Source organism: Acanthopagrus latus, chromosome 13 (assembly GCF_904848185.1).
Source record: "Acanthopagrus latus isolate v.2019 chromosome 13, fAcaLat1.1, whole genome shotgun sequence".
Lineage (NCBI taxonomy): Eukaryota > Metazoa > Chordata > Actinopteri > Spariformes > Sparidae > Acanthopagrus > Acanthopagrus latus.
In genome coordinates this window covers 7,036,111-7,054,492 of record NC_051051.1, presented here as the reverse complement: position 1 = coordinate 7,054,492, position 18,382 = coordinate 7,036,111, and the positions used below count along the sequence as shown (strand labels likewise).

The 18,382-nt window shown below is 43.4% G+C and overlaps 4 protein-coding genes across 5 annotated transcripts in view; 2 read left to right on the top strand and 2 right to left on the bottom strand.

Annotated features, from left to right (window-relative positions):
• Positions 1-309: 309 nt before the first annotated feature.
• Positions 310-7,698, bottom strand: LOC119030717 (short transient receptor potential channel 2-like). 2 transcript variants are annotated; one of them, XM_037118507.1, is made up of 14 exons: positions 7,643-7,698; positions 7,066-7,544; positions 6,132-6,824; positions 5,850-6,050; positions 5,590-5,754; positions 5,318-5,492; positions 5,018-5,218; positions 4,762-4,924; positions 4,579-4,671; positions 3,093-3,285; positions 2,882-3,009; positions 2,724-2,796; positions 2,539-2,650; positions 310-2,193 (listed from the first exon to the last, which is right to left on the bottom strand). In XM_037118507.1, exons 2-14 carry the CDS (start codon positions 7,078-7,080, stop codon positions 1,298-1,300), a joined length of 3,108 nt encoding a protein of 1,035 aa, XP_036974402.1. In that variant the 5' UTR covers positions 7,081-7,544; positions 7,643-7,698; the 3' UTR covers positions 310-1,297. The 2 variants fall into 2 exon arrangements, with proteins under 2 accessions (XP_036974402.1, XP_036974401.1); XM_037118506.1 differs by lacking the exon at positions 7,643-7,698 and having other exon boundaries at positions 7,066-7,640.
• A 1,261-nt stretch (positions 7,699-8,959) lies between these two features.
• The window catches only part of rb1 (retinoblastoma 1), a 20,291-nt gene continuing 10,868 nt past the window's right edge, over positions 8,960-18,382 (bottom strand). The window contains exons 19-28 of the mRNA XM_037119541.1: positions 11,952-12,067; positions 11,555-11,709; positions 11,269-11,414; positions 11,060-11,164; positions 10,809-10,922; positions 10,541-10,689; positions 10,399-10,429; positions 10,148-10,290; positions 9,999-10,045; positions 8,960-9,897 (exon numbers count right to left, since the gene is read on the bottom strand). Coding sequence (XP_036975436.1) covers positions 9,833-9,897; positions 9,999-10,045; positions 10,148-10,290; positions 10,399-10,429; positions 10,541-10,689; positions 10,809-10,922; positions 11,060-11,164; positions 11,269-11,414; positions 11,555-11,709; positions 11,952-12,067 — 1,071 coding nt within the window. The 3' untranslated portion in view covers positions 8,960-9,832. The remainder of the gene's footprint in view (positions 9,898-9,998; positions 10,046-10,147; positions 10,291-10,398; positions 10,430-10,540; positions 10,690-10,808; positions 10,923-11,059; positions 11,165-11,268; positions 11,415-11,554; positions 11,710-11,951; positions 12,068-18,382) is intronic.
• LOC119031216 (lysophosphatidic acid receptor 6-like) lies at positions 13,375-15,534 on the top strand. The gene has a single exon (XM_037119542.1). It carries the CDS (start codon positions 13,883-13,885, stop codon positions 14,981-14,983), a length of 1,101 nt encoding a protein of 366 aa, XP_036975437.1. The 5' UTR covers positions 13,375-13,882; the 3' UTR covers positions 14,984-15,534.
• LOC119031217 (lysophosphatidic acid receptor 6-like) overlaps positions 16,966-18,382 on the top strand; it is a 5,400-nt gene continuing 3,983 nt past the window's right edge. The window contains exon 1 of the mRNA XM_037119544.1: positions 16,966-18,382. This exon is cut by the window's right edge and continues 382 nt beyond it. The gene's annotated coding sequence lies outside the window, so the exon portion shown is untranslated.

Below are 18,382 nucleotides of genomic sequence, written 5' to 3'. Positions count from 1 at the left end.
AGCTCCAAAAAAACATAAATGAAACTTTGATATGGTCATGGCATCAGTGTTGCAACAAAAGGCTACATGCCAAGCTGTTTTTCCAGTGCAGGCGTCTGGATGTGTTGTGCCTTGGGACAGGTGATGAAGCAGGTGATGAATTAATGACCTGGTGTGTTCATGCATGCGACCTCATGGGAGGAGCAAGTGTGAAACAAGCTGAGACCTGCACTGTCGCACAATAGCAGGCTGCAGGTCTGCCGGCCGCTGAAAAGACACATTAAAGCAACCAAAACAAGCAGAATGTTATAACAGAGACAGGGAAGCAAGTCTATTTACAAATGTTTTATTCGTTTCAGTGAACACGAGGCTATTGAGAGAAAACAGAATGACCGACAGAGACTTTAGAGAATGACAGTGAGTAGAGCGACGCCTGGCACAAAGCAGCAGTGCAACTAGTGCGCGCCACATTTGCCCCAATGAACTGACCAGTAAAACAACGTGAACGTGAGTGGAATAAAGCCAGAGAGAGCAACAGGGTTTTGCATGCTGACTGATTACGCTACATGAAAAGTTTCTGTCAGAATCAAGTGACTGAGATTAAAGGAACTGTACAACCTTTTTCTTTTTGGGTGGAAAGTTACCACTCTAATGTCTGCACAGCAAATATGAAGCTATAGCTAGCGGTTGCATAGCTTAGCATAGCCCAACTGGAAACAGTGAGAGATGCATTGATGAGTCCGACTGCTTTCCTTGCAAACATCAGCCCTCCTCTGCCTGTGATTGGTTGGCTGTGTTGGTTAGGTTGATCAGGTCAGAGCCCTTGAGTTGTGTCATCTCTGTGTAAACCACATTTTTTTTAACTACAGACCGCCAAACATCATACTTTTGTCTCTGTATTCATGTATTCATGCCCCTACATTACCCATTCAGAAATTCTTGGAAGCGTTTGTATTTTAAACTTCCATTGTCCCGACTTTCTCCACTCAAGGGCTCTGGCTTAGGTTAAGGCACGAGGAGCGAGATCGGTTTGGGTGCAAGAATATCAGGGTAAGCCAATCAGAAGCAGAGTAGCGCCGGTCTTTGCAAGAACAGCAGTATGATCCGCATGTTAATTCTTGTTTGTTCTTAATTGGTCAAGAAAAATAAAAAAAATTACAATTTGCAGTTTAATGGGTATGCGTCATGGACCCCCAGACAAGAGGGCTCATCAAGGGCCCTAAAAGTGGCTGACTGTGAGATATTGATTGAGGTGGCTTAAAGGGCCAATACCTGAAAATGTCAGTTTGGTCCTTGACATGGGGAAAAGGCACCAAGGCTACGGTCTCACTAGCACCCCATCTATGGAGCCCTCTCCTTCCTGAGAACCGAAGCCTGTGTCCTGGGAGATGCTGCTGCCCGTCGGGGAGGGGATGGTTTTCTTGGCTCCAGGCTTGTCACTGCCCTCCCTGACGCCACACTTCTCCTCTACATTAGGCTCAACCTTCTTGCCCTTCATCCACTTTGCTTCCACTTTCTTTTCCTGCAGCTCTGCGTCTTTGAACTTGATCGCTAGGCTCTTTGCGTCTGCCTTCTCATTGTTCGCTTTGACGCTTTCAGCTTGCTTGGGAGTCGTCTCTGTGTGTTTCTCGCCCACCTTTCCCCCCGTGAGAATCCCTCCCTCCCCTTGTTTTTCTGCCTCAACCTGTGTGTCCTCGGCTTTCACCTTTTCTCCTACATTATCAAAACTTGTCCCCGCCACCACCTCCTCTTTCACTTTACTGTCAGTGTTTTCATTTCTCTCTGCTTCCCCCTGCTCCTTTTTCTCCGCTTCCTTATCATCTCCCAGCTCAGCCGTAGCTCTGCCTTCCTCCATTTTCACCACATCACAGTCTGTTACCTGCTTTGATTCGTCTGCTCCACATCCACCTTCCTGACTCTGCTGTGCGTCTGATTCCTGTTTTACATCTGAGTCGACCTTTTCTTTATCCGCTCCTTCCTCTCTGTGGTGCACAGCCACTGAAAGCGGTGTGCTTTTGTCTTCCTGTCTGGTGGTAAAGCCTCTGAAATTGTTCTTGGCGCCTATGATGTATTTTCCCAGGACAGAGGCGCCGTCCTTGGTCAGCGCATCGCTTACATTCTGTCCATCGTCCGTCAGAAGCTGCTGGACCACCTTCATATCACTGTGAATCCTGACGACCGCTTTGCTCAGCTCAGTGATCCGATTGCCGATATCTGAGGAAGGAGGATACTCCGATCACAACACAGCACTCAGGCACCCAAATGATAAATAACTCTACTCAGGATCTGCAGGTTTTTCATGTTTTTCAGTTAATGATGTTTGTGCATTTATCCATTTAACACAATTTCCTGATCTGCTTTTTATCTATTGAATAATGAACCCTTTGGGACTCTCTCTCGTTATTTACTTACTGTCTCATACAATCCTAAAACGTGACTCCAATCCACTCAAAAAGCGTAACATTTATATTATTTATAATTCTGGGCTTCTAATGTGACCAGTAGAAGACGAAGACAGCAGTGATGAAGTGGAGACGGTATGTGAGGTGTAACATTTACCTTTCCTCTTGCTCTCCTCAAACTCCCTGCGAGCCGACTCAATGTAGCGCTGCACCAGCGCTCTGATCACCTGCTGCCGGTAAGGTATTTCTTCGGATCCATCGCCGTTGTTCTTAAAAACACACATTTAGCATTTAAGTGCACAGTCTTACTACAGTCAGTCCAACTCCTGTGAACACACTTACCATAGAGGTTATTGGAGGATATTTATCCTCAGGATTACAGTTGAAGCAGCAGCAGAGTCGTCGAAAGATTCCCCTGGAGAAGAGTTTTGGATTGATAATGAAGTACATAGATCAACAATGAGATGTCATCGCAGGTCGTGCTGTGTTTTAGAGCTCACCTTATGATGTAAAACACAGCTTTGGGTGAGGGGATGATATTAAAGGGCACAGGCATGGTGAGGCCCTCTCTGAAGTAACTGAGGTACAGCTTCGACCTTGCAAACTTCCACTCGACATCTGCGTCATCCTGAAAAACAAAAAAAACAAAAAACAAAATGAGTCTTAGGTTTCTGCTTTTACTGCAGGTGCATTGTGAAAACATGTCGTTACCTCGATTTTCTGGAAGGAGTTGGTGATCATAGCAATGAGCATGTTGAGCAGGACGATGACGATGACAAGCGTGAAGATGCCGTAGAGGATCCTCCCCACGAACTCTGCCAACACGTACTGCGGCATGTCCACGTAGTCCTGGTTGGCCACACCGAACATGGTCCAGAATAAGAAGTGGAACGTCTCATTAAACCTGCAGAAGTGCAGAGGAGAGCGTCATGACACGCGATTTAACAAACTGCTCTCATTTTCACTTCTGGTCCTGAGATGTTATTTTGCATTCATGATTCTGTGAGATACGATTTGTGGGTGCATCTAACAGCCTTTTCTTCATGCTTGGATGACAAAGTAAAGAGAGCTTGTTGTTTAGACGCACATCATTTGCATTCAATTAATTTGTAGGCCACAGAAAGCGATTTGAGAGTCTCTGTAACAAGGACAAACAAGGAAAATGAAAAGGAGTTTTTTCTTTAGAGACAAACATGGCATGATGATCTGCACAGTTGCAGTGGGCAAACATGTCAATATGTTTAATTTCATCAAAAAAATGAGTGGTTGTTTGTATCAAACAAAATATTCTGCCTTGGAAAATCAAATCTGCTACAAAGCCCTTCCTGAAGCACAGCTCAGGTTTCTCGACAATCATCCAGCTACAAGAAATTAACATAAATAGAGAACATTTTTCTAAAAGGTACATGTCCTTGTAGGGAGAATAACAAAACAGAAACTGAAGCTCATTCTCTCAAGTCTGTTCTCCCCTCGGGTGGCAGGATCTGTCTGCCACATCGTACTGGATTTGTGAAACTAATACTGACATTTAAAGATGACATTTACATTTTAAAAAAACAGCCGTCTTGAAAAATACATTTGTCAGTGCTCACTGTAACTGCAATACTTTTTTTCACACTTAGTTTATACGCAGTGAGCTAATATCAGCTGAAATATGGACCCAGGCGATTTGTCAGTCCAGCTCTAATATGGAACAAGTTTTATGTAGGCTGAAGGCCTGAGGGGATAGTTGATATTTTGGAAATTGGCTTATGGCGGAAACGCAGACTTCCTGGAGCCTTCGCTTGTTGCCTGGCAACCTCACAGGGATGAGAAGTCTCCAAGAATTCAGATGCTCTTATAAACAAACACGATATAACACACGTCGTATGAACAGTGTTGTATAAAGTCCTCAAAAGTAAAAGTAAAGATGTGAAAGTTACCCGTGTGAATAAAACTTTAATTCAAAGTCTTTAAGTATCTGATGTTAACTGTACTTCTGTTCTGTCAATAAATGTACTTAAATATCAAAACTACACTTAAAAGTAAGTTGTTTAAATATATTCACATGTATGCTGTACACTATGGCTCGACCAGTAAAATACCAATAAGTAAAAATGCACCACTTTCAAAACTGGTGGATATGCTCAGACGCTTGGATGAGAGTCTCTGCGTTGAAACAAGAGCATCTCTGACGCTGAACATCCCATATTCTTACCTGCCAAGATGTGGAGAGATGACATAGGGAACGTAGACGTTGTTGATGCCGCAGAGGAAGGCCGTCCCAATGATCATCAGTATGAACATGAATCTGAAAAAAACGAAAAAATACAGTCGCTACTGGCTTTGTCAAAAGGTGCACAGATGTTCGTAAGTCGGGCCAAACGAAGCGAGCCGTTACCTCATCATGTCGTCAATCATCTTCCCTATGGAGATCTGCAGAGTTCCCAGAGACTCGTGGGCTGGCAGGATGTACGCCAGACGTGTGAAGCTCAGCATGCTGGTCACTGCGAACAGCACCTCTGCAATCAGCTGGGGGTCCTCCTGATGCCAGTCCTTACGCACTGCAAGACAACCAAACAGACCAGGTTCAGCATCCAGGGCTTTCATTTTCCGGAACAATCCTGAAATAATGGTATCTGGTATCATCTCCTCACCAGTCTGAGTGAAGTAGACGCACTCCTCTGCGCCGCTGTGGTCTTTGCAGAGGAAGATGCCTTTGAGCATGATGAGCACACGCAAGGCAAAGGACGCCAGGTACATGCTGAGCACCATCACGTCCAAGCAGTTCCACCAGTCCAGGAAGTAGCTCCGCAACCCTTCGATCCACACTTCCTTGCACTCGTACCAGAAGAATCCTACAGGAGGAAAGCATCATGTAAACCCTGAAACCTGCTTCAAACCACTTCCAGGCATCTGTTTTTCATTCGTACATCACAGAGGGAAGCTGAACCCACCGACCACCCACACCATGTGGAAGGAGCTGTGCAGGATGTTCTGCTGCCGGGAAGCAAATTTGTCTCGATACAGCTCCATCGTTATGGATTCTCCGAGCAACGTGATCAGAAACCAGAGATAGGAGGCCGAGTGGAGGAGGAACTTGATCACAGGGATCTTTAGTATCTTTCCTACCTGGTTGAAAACACAAAAGACGATGTGATCGGTCAGGGCCGAGGCACACCTCTCATGACAACAGGACAACTCTCTCTACACAGGCCAATTTCTGCACCTTCGATCTGGGTGCGAGCCAGTAGACCATGCAGAGAAAAGGCATGGTGAGGAAGATCCCCACAGAGACCAACAGCTTCCAGGCCGTGCGGCTGCCTCTCCAGCCTGCCAGGTGTCCACACCAGATAGACGACAGCACCTGCTGGCAGATCGGATGGGCCACGAACTGCACAAAAACCACAGAGAGGGAGAAACAAATTATAAACCACGTACACATATTCTTTAACTCATCTCTGGCTGGCTGTAGGATTTAGTACCTACCTGCTTCTGGTTGTAGTTGACAGCGAGCCGCAGACGTGACAGGTTGGGTATTCCCTTCTCGAAGGCCTGCTCCTCAAAGGATTCCTGGCTCTCTTCTCCACAGCTGTTCAGGATGGTGGTCACCTCCGCCTGGTTGCGACACATGCCCAGCAGCTCGACGGCAAAATCCTGACACAGCTGCTCCAGGCCCAGGTACTGAGGCTGCAGGAGACAGTGGCACCCAACCGAGTCAAGAAACAACACACACACAAAATGACACAGTATCTACGGATGTCATCAGACCTTGAACTCTGGCTCTTTCTGCGACAGCATGCGGAGCTCTCTGCTGAGACTGAAAGCCTGGAGCATGGCATCCTCCGAGGTGACGGACAGGTAGGCGCGGCTGGCGATGCCACGGTAGGTGTTGATGCGAGACAAGGAGAACTTGAGCAGGTCGTACTGCCGTCCGTTGCGACACTCCAGGCAGGCACAGGATATCTTATGAGGCCACGGGATGACGTGACCTTTCTGGGTGAGCATGGTGACTATTTCATACAGGTCCTTCTGGCAGGCTAACGTCAGAGGAGTGACGCCGGGGGCAAACTGGGAGTTGTCAATGGAGTGGTCAAAGATGGCCTGGGAGAAGGAGCGCACGTCCATCTTGTTTCCTTTCTCCTGGTCCAGGCGGTCCAGCAGACGCTTCACCACCCGGGGCTGGTTGGTGTCCACGGCAACAAGCAGGGCCTCGTGGATCTGCCGGAAGTCAAACTTGACCCCCTGCAGGAGGGCGTCCATGCAGTCCTCGCTGCCCAGGCGGATAGACAGGTTGAGTGCTTCCCTCCACTGCCGGTCCTCAGACTCATCCAGCTGGCGGATGATGCCGTCCCCGGTCTTCAGCAGTCCACACAGCAGATCTGCTTTCCCCTCCTGAATGGCAGAGATGAGCTCCGGAGGGAAGCGCATCTTCTTGTTCATAATCTCGCGCCATTGTTCTGGCTGAGGGACAGGACAGTTGACAGGATTATTAAAAGTCCATTCTAGCATTTTTTTTCATCAGGGAAAGAGGAAATTCTCAGAGAAAATAAGGAATTTACTGAAAGTAAAAATGTGGCATGATGTACAAATGACAAAAACACTTTCTGGCACCAAAGAAAACACATTTAGCCACATATTTCACTCCTCTCTCAGACTTTTTATAACTCAGATTCAACGGGTGTGGAGATAAAACTCATCTTACCGTGAGGTTTTCCATTCCTGATGAAAAAACGGCACAATTTTGAGCAGTGAGCCTAAAGTTGAAGCACAATCACATTCTCTGGAGACATGAAATTAAAAAAAAAAAATGTTGCCAGCGATTAAAGGAGAAAAATATCAGTTGATTGCACAAGCAGCTCCACTCGGAGAACTGAGCACTTTGGTGTCCTACGATCATGTGCTACCGGCTGACTGCATGGAATCAGTATCCACAAACTCAATAACACACTTCAGTCCCCCATGGGGCAGGGCCAATTAAAAACGTAACGGGTTCAAAGGGTTTCACGCTTGGCCGGGCCCAAACCAAACTGTTTCTGTGCTCAAACAGGAATTAACTCCGGTCTCCCCATTGGAAACAGTGCCATAGCACAATTAAGGTAGCTGTTACTGAACAGGCGGCAGGTGTCATCGTTTCCCCCAGAGGAGCTGGAAGGAGTTCACAGCGGTGAGAAAAACAAGGAGCTGCAAGGAGAAGACATTCTGATTATTTTCACTCCTCTTTAATCACGCAGTTCTCTTTGAGGCAGTAAATCTCTGTCCAAGTTTCTAAATTTACGCACTTTCTATTTTTGACTCGGGACACAAAAATGAGGTTTTCTCTCAGCGTGGGTTATTTTACGATCTATATTTAGATTTATTTAGTTTAATTTAGATTTTTTTCAAGAAGCTTCCCTTTTTCATTGGCTATTTGTTACTGTACAACACGCCATGTTCACTGTATGGTACATTTTCTTATGTGTGAACAAATTTAAGGAACTTTTGCTCCACATCAACTCAGAGTGAGCTGTGCTGTTTACTCCACAACTATTTCAAAGCTGGTTAGTTCACAAATGAAGCTCACTGAACATATTTATTTTGCTGACAGAAACTATTTTGATCATTGTTTTCGTGCAAAAAAGGGCCAAACGTTTCATTTCCAGCTTCACCGTTGTCATGATTTGATTAACTTATTCAGTACTTCTAATTTATTCTTAACAATTTTGAGGTTTCTCACAGTTTTAACAAATCAACAAACCAAACAAGTAATCTATTGATGGAGGAAATAATCAGCAGAGCAATCCATGATGAAAAACATCTTGTTTCAGCCCCACGCAAATAGTTCAAAAATCAGCTCCGCCTCAGTAAAATCCTGCTTTTACATTAATGCATGCAAATGTCTGTAATGTTTGTCTATTGGATTGCTGAAGATTTCATTCTCACCAAGACACATTACATTCAAAAGGAAGCTGAAATAATTTTACATGGAGCAATCTTGAAATATATGTTAATTTTATGTGCGATCATCAACAGTTGATCATGATACTCAAGAATCAATCTTGGGCTAACATTTTCCATCAGTCATCACTGTGATCTTGTGTGGAGGTGAGGCATGACTGGCTGCTGACTGTCAGCATAATATTGTACAGCAGAGGGAGGAAAAGGGCCGTTGAAGATTTCAATCTCTTCGCTGTGGATGCAATTCATTCAGAGACACAGGAGGAAGATCAAATACCAATGCCAATTATCATCTATTTTCAGTCAGTGTCCTGGTTTTTATTGGTTGGTAATCACTGCTCAAATATTTTTGTGATAAAAAAAAGAAGAATGTACTGGTAATAAACACAGTGAGGAGACGGTCTTTAGGAAGTATCGAATGGATGAGAGTATGCAAGTGTTCCAAGTCAAGGATTCACTTTACAAGCAGAGATTTGAGAGGGACAAAACATTACAAAATAAGATGGTGTATAAAACTGCAACGAAACGTAACAACTCTCTAAAAGCTGTGTGATGTTCTTCAGTCTATCAGCTGGTTATTTGAGGCATACTGGTAACTAGCTACTGTTGGCTGTCAAGAGAAGAAAGACTCGTGAAATCTCTACAGAAGTACAAAAACAAAATGTTTTCAAGGAAATATTTACTACAGTTTCAAGAAAACTAGTTTGACAAAGTACAATATAAACATTTTAATTTATAAACTCTGGTAATCGACATTTCTAGCAAAGGTTTACCTTGGTAAATCTTTCTGGAGTGAAGTCCACATATTCATCTGCTCTATGTGGCGTTCATTCATTCATGCTCTATTCATCACTCTAATGCTTTCCACTTTTTTTCCCCTCAGGATCCAGATCCCATTACCCAAACAAAAAAACAAAAAATTATGTGTAGAAAAATGTGACTGAGAACATGAAAAATATTCCTTTAGTCAAACACATTTGTTTGCATTTAATATACAATGTATATTCCTTCCCATGTAAAAGTAAAACAGATGCTCTAAAACTAAATTACACCAAAGAGAAACATTTCCTGTAACAAAATCCTTTGAAACAACATGAATTTGGGCTGAGCGCAAATCATGTAGGATCCTGGTGCTTGTTACTCATATTATTTAAAAACGAGGAAACCAGCAATGGATCTCAACAACGCTCTGAACAATTGAGAATGAAAGCTATGATTCCTTATACACACACACACACACACACACACATACACACTCAAATTAATAGCACTCTTAAAAACAAACACACTTTATCCTCAAAAATTCAAATGAAATTCAATGACGTCTGTCATTATTCAGTTAAAACACTCAATTAAAGAGTCAACAAAAGGAGAAGAGAAAGTCTTCTATATTCACATACGACTCCTCAAAGTTAAATACAAACTAAAAGCTGATCCTAAATGTACAGAGAAACTTGTGTTTCGCTTTGTTGTGAACAAAAAGTAGCGTTCATGTTGTGGTAAACAGTGCAGGCCAGTTCAGTAGGGTTTTCGAGTCACTCCTTTCTCGATTCTGTGTCCTCCTTCATCTTCTGCTCCTGCATGCGACTGCGAGTGGAGCCTGAATGGAAAGAATAAGCGTGTTGAGGGGCGTATATCAAGCAGCCACATGATCGATGGTGAGAACATGAAGAAGAATATCAAATAGCAGTTTTCACTTACTCATCTCTGCAAGCTTCTGTATCAGTGTGGAATCTCCTCCAGATTTGCTGTAAATTAGCATATATAAAGTGATCATCTTTGACTTTGATGTGCAGTTTATAAATGAGGTGGTTTATACGCTGTGGCAAATAACACCACTTGTTACCAACCTGCCATCGGCTTCATCCTGCCCATCCATATCGAAGCGTAACCTCTTCAGAGGCTTTGGAGTGGCACCGAGATCTAGAGTCCTCTTCAAGGAGCGGTCGCTGCTGTTGACCATCTGGTTGATCTTCTGGAACCGGTTTGACAGCTGCAGATGACAAAGCAAACCAGACAGAAACGGTGAGTGAGGGAAAAAATGACTGAAATGGGGATTATTGATTAATATGCTACAATGCAAACAAAAAGAGCCTCTCACCCCGAAAGATTCACCGATTGATACCAGCATCCTGTAAAAGGCAGAAAACACAGATGATGAGAAAACAAAAGAATGATGCTGCATCACAGGTGTACTTAAGCTCTCCTAGGAAAACAGCATCCCATGAAAAAGGAGAACTCACCTGGAGCGAGGAGTCATGATCCCTGGGGACATGCGTGGGTTTTTCAGAGGGGAGATGTACACGTTGTTGCTCCCGGGCACACGCAGTGGTGAATTGGGGAACTTGTAGGGACTGCGTGGGATTTGTGGGATGGGAGAGAGGGTGGGCGGCTGCAAAAAAACAAAAACAGCAACAATGAATGAGAGGCGCAATGAGGCGCAGACACACACACTTGATGTCTGATTTTCTTTAAAGTCCAACTGTAGATCCTTCAAGAGTGGTGTCTCACCCTTGTAGAGGCATACTGCAGGATGTTGGTTTTCAGCTTCTGCATGAACACTTGGTTGTAGAAGACGATGATGGAGTCAAAGTGGCCCTCAGTGATCAGCACATGCTTGAAGGTCTGGAACACACAGTGTGACACAAAGATATGCAAAAATTCAATATAACAGTATAAGGCCTGGGCTTAAAATAACTAATTAAATTGAATTGCTGATTCAAATTGATCAGCAAAAAAACACTCTTGACAAAAGGCGTTACCTCCTGGTTGGTGTTGGGCATGTTCTTGTACGCCGTGACGATGGTCTTGAAGCGCAGATCAACACTCTTCACTTTACAGATGGCGTACATGGCTGACATCATCAACTATAAGACCAATGAGAGCAATCAACAAGAAGACATGAAGAGAGAGATATAGGCAGAACAACAGCAAAGAAAGAAAGTTAGTGAGCTGGTTATAGACAGGTCACCTGGTCGAGGTGACGGTCTCTCATCAGCTCGTGCTCATGCTGCAGAGTGTGCTGGAACAGGGTCCATATGATGGGCTCCAGCTCAGGGTGGGAGGACAGCAGGTAAGAACAGAGTATCTTCAGCCTCATGTAGGCCAGCCGGTACACTGTGGGGAGAGGATTTTGTCGGAAGTTATCCAGAGAGACCTCATGTTCTGTTTGCCCTCCGGAGAGTATTACTCAATCAAAAGTAACGTGCATCGATTGTAAAAAAACAATATGCGTGAGAGCTTAAATGACACTGTACATTTTTTATAGAAGAGGCTGAGGGAGTTGGACTTGGGGGGTCGTGGAGTCTGGCCTGCCGGCTGTGTCGGAGGTTGAGAGGTGGCCTGAGAGCTGGGCGGGGCCGGGGACTCGGGAGGCAAGACTCGATGGCCCGGACGCATTGGGGAGAGATATCTGTAAGAAAAGACTCAGAGTAAACTAGTAGGACAGGTTCAAAGTGCCAGATGGAAAGCCACAAAGTCAGTGGAAAGGAACAGATTTTTTTTTTTTTTTTTAAATCATGTTGCAAGCTCTTGTACAAATTACTCAACAGTGATTTCACAACCGCTTCAAAGGTTTTAGGGTCTGAGATGTCTCATAGCTCCTGTCATACCAGCAACTAAAAGACTGACAGATTTGTTAGACAGCGGACTCACAGGTCAGCTGCGGTGTGGTTGTGCTGCAGTGGTTGGCTGAAACTGGCTGGAGTCTCCACCTGCTCTGCTGCTCCACCCTCATGCTCCTGTTTCAGCAGCTCAAACAGCGGCGAGCCCTGCAGAGACAAACATACAGTTCACTGGAGTTCAGCTCAAGACAAGAACACTGAAGACAGTTATCTTTCCAACCCTTCAGCGGTGCACGTTACCCTTTTATACTGACAGCTGAACCTCATTACCTGAAAGCTTTGCTAACATGAAAAAACAAAGCCGTATTTATATAGGAGTTTGTATGAGAAGATTTTGCTACCGTGACTTGCATTTTTATCTGATCCAAGAGCAGAAATTGATACAGACTTTTTATCATTTTAATCACAGCACCATCACTGGAGTTACTCCCTGTTTGTATGGCTGATAATGTTAAACTTTGCAGTTTTACTGGCATGAAGAATCCACTGGAGCAACAACAATAAGGGAAGTTATGAGAGCACCTTTCTCAGTGTGGAGAATTACATAAATTAGTTTTTATACTTAAAAAATAAATGTTTTAATATAAGTTGCAGCTTGTGTATATTATCCTACTGATGTCACGAAGAGCTGATCCCACAACAAGTGAAGCATTGACAAAGTATCAGCACAATCAGGAAGAACCAAATCCCCATTGCAACATCCTGTTCCTCATTTCATGTTGACCACTGGCTGATCCCTATAGTAGCCTGACATCTGTGACAGATCTCTCTACATATCACGGCAGCAAAATCAGCAGATCCAAGAGTCAAAGACACGCAAACCAGTGGCACATGTGAACATCAGCATTCACACGGCACGAGAAAAAAAAAATAGGGCGTGAGATCATACACGTAAGTGGGTTAGATGATACCACTGAGCGGTTTACACAGTGACTGCAGGTACAGACTTGCTATTAGCGCATTCTTCATGTCATACGTGCCACGCCTGACCGACGCCACTGACACATTTCAAAAGTACACTCACTTGGTATTTGATTGCTGTAACAGCTATCAGTGACGTCTAATGGACTCCAGCAGCGCGGTGTTTTATCAGGTGTAGCAAAAATAATTGCGAAAGAGTCCTGTGTTCACTGTCACCTTTAGTTTCACGTTGACCACCTCTAAAGTCATTAAAGAAGGTATGAGTAAAGCTCTGACGTATTGTTATATTGTTATGGGATGCTGAGCTTAACACATCTACAGCAGTCAATAAGACCAAAAAGTAAAAGAAAAATGTATGGCCCATACATCTGTCTGATTATTCAAATTTGAGTTAAGTGCAAAACCAAATGCAGCAGTGGGAGGACTCTGGCCCCACTGGAGGCTCCTCCCTTTGTGTTTCAACAGTCCACTGAGTTCTTTGTGTTGAAGCGTCTGACTATCAGCCTGCTATGAGGTGTCTGATTTACAACCAGACAGGAGCAGAGTAAAACCTCTAGAGCGTACGAGGAACGATCACCATGCTCCCCCCCAGGGCTGCTGCAGGAACAGACAGGAGAGAGGAAGAGCCACTCGACTGTTCACAGAGCTGAGGAGAGGCACATGACTCTGCTCTCAAAAGGGATAAACATTTCAGTCTGACAAAGACAACTGGAAAAGACTGACAACTTCACCTAAATGAGGACTCTTTGACGTGCAGGACAGAAAACTGATGTAAAGGACTTTGGATACTGAAAACAGGTATTTTGTGGAGTTGTATTCTTACCCCTTTCAGCATTTCAGAACATTAAATGACACAAACTGAGGATTATTCCATATTTGAGGACGGATTTTTCTGACCCAAACAAACAATTTAGCAAATATTTCCTGCTGGTTGCAATTGGTTGGATTAACAAGTTGGATTTGTACGAGGGACCTAAGAAGCAAAAGGAGGAGACCTTTTTCACCCTGTAAAGGTTCATAACTTTTCAGCCTGGTCTAAAAATGCATAACAGCGCCTTTCAAACTTATAACAACAGTCCAGCAAATCAAAATAACATGAACTGCAGCAAGAGTGATGAGTTCAAGTACCCTCTGTATAGCGTGGTTTTCAGCCTGGTGTTTTTGGTTGGACTTATCTTCAACATGGTGGCTGTATACATTTTTGCCTGTACGCTGAAGCTGCGGAATGAGACCACGACATACATGATAAACCTCATTGTTTCGGACTCTCTCTTCGTCCTCAGCCTGCCTTTTCGGATTGCTTACTTTATAAATAAAGAGTGGCTTTTTGGGAGTGTGCTGTGCAAGATCTCCGTGGCCCTGTTCTACACCAACATGTACGGCAGCATCCTCTTCCTCACCTGCATCAGCGTTGACCGCTTCCTGGCGATTGTGCACCCCTTCCGATCCCAAACTATTCGAACTAAGCGGAACGCCAAACTGGCCTGCTGTGCGGTGTGGGTGATGGTTCTCTCTGGAAGTATACCCACTGGGTTCCTTTTGGACACTACTTCACAGAAAAATGTCGACTCCTCCAAGTACTTCTGTTTTGAAAACTACTCCAGAAGTCAGTGGAAGGCTGAGCTGTCCAAGGTGGTGGTGTTCATCGAGACTGTGGGCTTCATCATCCCACTGATGGTCAACGTCTTCTGCTCTGTCATGGTGCTACGGACACTGAAGAGACCCCAAACCATCAGCCGCGGAGGGAACCTCAACAAGGCAAAAATCTTGAGGATGATCATTGTTCATCTGCTCATCTTCTGCTTCTGTTTCATTCCCTACAACGTTAACCTCATGTTCTACGCCATGGTCCGCTCCAACGTCCTGAAGGGATGCAACACGGAATATGTGGTCAGAACCATCTACCCCATTGCTCTGTGCATAGCAGTTACCAACTGCTGTTTCGACCCGGTCATATACTACTTCACTTCGGAGACCATTCAGAGCTCCATCAAACGCAAGTCCACAATGTGGCATAATGGGGCCAAGCTATTCGACAGACTAAATCAAGACAGCTCGCAAAGCAGTCCAAATTCAACACCCAGAAATAAGACTCTTAGGACTCTGCAGGCCAAAGTATTTGACAGTGAGTCAACAGTCTAATGACAACTCTTTCATGTAACGAGATTAAGAATTCAGAGAGTATTGCTCAAAACTGGATATGAATGGGAGGACACAGGTGGAAGCAGAATGGACTTGACTTGATGATAACAACCCATAAACACACTGGTTACTATGGAGTCACTCGCTCCTTTACTGGACAAGAAAGAGACTTTAGACTGGGAGTGATCGCTATTCAGTCAATAAAAGAAAAGACAAGTCATTTCAATTAATAAAGTGTGTTGCAGCATGAATGCTGAGGGCAACAATTCACAACACATCAGTTGAAAAACTCTGTTAGGAAATAAGTTTATAATGTGTTTTATTGGAAATGTCTTAAGCCATAGCTATGCACGGTGCTGAAGTTGTAGTCATTTTCCTCAGAGCAGATTCTCCTTGAAGAAAATTCTGCTTTGACAATGCTGAACCAGTATTACAGCTGTTATTATGTGCAGCAGTTGTGGCCTCACTAATGCTTTTAAGCACTTTATAGAGCAGCTTGTTCTATAACAGCTTTTACCCCTTATACTGAACGTGAATAAAGGAGTGATTAACTTTAAAAAAAAGTTTCTGCGTTTGATATTCACTATTTGTTTGATCGAATGCGGCAATAAGCAGGGTATCAGTTGTTTGTCTGCCTTTCTCTTTGGCTGCTACCAAATCATTTGTGTTCACTGATTAGTCACACAGGTGATACCAGCACAGCAACAGGTACTGTGATTGGCCAATTCCATGACTGCACAATGAGTCAATAAATTACATAATGTAGATTAGAGGTGTGGTCAATATTTAAACAGCTGCATGCACGGCAACGGCCAAAATGGCATCAACCCTGCAACTGGCTTAGTTCTTGTGGAAAGAGTTGGGACGTTAAAAACATTTCAGGATGTTGCTTTTACTGTTTTATGCAGTGTTTGGAGGATTCTAGTGGAACTGCGACAATTTTCCCCCCAAATCCAGTTCTTACTACATTTCAGTTACTGAAGTTTGAAGAGAATCAGTTGAAACAAATCCCAAACCATTCTGATGATATGTCTGTTTCCTGTGAGGCAATAGGTGAAGTGAAAACACCCCAGGAGTTTACACATGAATACGGTGCAGCTTGAAAATATGTTCGCTCTTGCAAAAGTGGAAAGCCTCAAGACCGAGCGGTTCTGCATTCCTGTTAAGAGGCGTAGCCTGAGGGTCTGCTCTGACAAGGGTCGGCTCATCACCAGCGCCGCATAGATGAGGATTGTGAAAGCAAAGCAGACGAGCAACAACATGCTTCTTGAAGGAGAACGAACATGTTTTCAAAATAGAGCACAGTGGAGGTTACTGCAATCGTACCAGAGACCCAGTGAATGATCCAGAATGTCCAGGCGTTCTTGAGATGATTGAAACAATTGTTTTGTTTTTTTTTAAGTCTTGATGTTTTTGTTTGCAATTATTACACTTCAACGTGGTATGCAAACAGGCAGGATGCAGCTGGACTTTCTCCACCCAGATCAAACTAATTATCTGTACTGGATTGATGGTTTTGTGCAGAAATGTCAGCTTATGATGACATTAACACAGTATGTACAAACAGGGCTGATTCAATTAAACTGTAACACACCATCTTAGATCCGTTTTTAATGATAATCATAACTTGAAGGAATAGGCCTGATATTTTACAAATTAAGATGAGTCAAACAGAGGCTCAACTAGTTCAACACTGCTTTCACTAAACCATAATTTGTTTTGTAAGGCTCAACTGTCTGGTTGTGGACTATATAGATTAATGTGATGCAGGTAAAAAAGGTTAGTTACTGCTTTTCTCAGGTACATTTTGACACAAAGTGGTTTTCAGTTTATGTCTGACAAATAAAGACAAAGATCAAGTTGTTTTTTTCTGGTTATCTCCTTGGCTCATTTATCTATGAAGTGATGCCTACATTGACTTAAGGCACGTTCACGCTAGACAATCCGTACCCTGCCCAAGCACGTTCGACCCACTTCCTTGGTACTCTCTCGGCCCTGGCATGGTTGGAGATAGAGCCATGAGAGTGCAGGCCAGAGCAGGACTGGGGGATGAGGGATGAGGGACAATCATGCTTCAGCGCCTTACGGAGCAGCTGGGCCAAGTGATCGCGCCCTGACCCTTCTGGTCCGCCTGTGATGCTGCTGTATTAATGCAGCACCCTCTTTCTGTAAATTATTGCTATTCCCCTTTCAGTTGGCGGACAAATACGGTTAATGATTAACTTCAATCCCTCGTGTAGGTTTTTAACAAGCAGCCATAAACACGACTCGTGAACATGAAAGTAATGAAACAACCTGTGTTTAATTATCAGGCTGATCAAAAGAAAAACTAAAATCAGTTCAATAAGAAAACTAGTTGGTTAAAACAAGATAACTGGTCTATTCTCAAGGCAAAGTAAAGATCAGTACTTTTGACAGTCATTAAATATTTAGACTGATTGAGGTAAAACTTATGTGGTGAGAACAAACAAAAAGAAGAGTGTGGAGGTGAGAGAGAGAGAGAGAGAGAGAGAGAGAGAGACCCTGACTTGAGTGTAGGCGTGAACTGCTTCATCAGTAACATCTGCACCAAGACAGACTCTGTCACTGCTTTGATGAGATCCTGATGGTGAGTGATGACATTTTTTTCCTCATTTGTGATTATTTTGCTCGGTCTACAAAGATTATCTGAAATCTTGTGATGAAGAAAAATATTTTTTTTCTGTGTCATACTTGAGAATTTCTTTGGCTTTGGCAAGACAAATTAAAGGCTAATTCAAAAATGTAATGTGATTAGATAAAGAGTTACAAAACTGCTATATGCTAACTGCAATTCTTCAAGATCACATTAAGATCAGTTGATTGAGACTGATTGATACTCATCTGATGCTTGATAATCAAATTATTATCAGGAGTTTTCAAGATCACCAAAGCAGATGACAGAAGCAGCTCAAATATTTCATGAGAAACAAAATATTCACTTGATCATTTACAGCATCATGGAAACTTTATCATAAAAAGTCATGTAAATGTCTCAACAAATAACGTTACTGAGAATGTAAAAACATTTTATGGAGGAACGACTGATAGTGAGGATTAATGGGTCGGTATTCACGATAATGTCATAATTGCATTGTTGAAATTTATGTTCAAACTCATGTATCATGATTCAATTACTGTCCATTACCTGAGTTGTTCAACAGCCCAAATTCACAGTGAGTTGGTCACAAAAAGGATAATTACATAATATGACTCAGGAAGAAGTCCCAAAATAGCAATAACATACCAAACACAAGAAAAGACATTAGCAAAAAGTGTTTATGATCTGATCCTGCTAAATGCTGAACATGCCTAACCAGACATCTGCTTGTGCACTACAAACTGAGGTCTTAAAAAAATTGATTAACACCTCAGACTCAA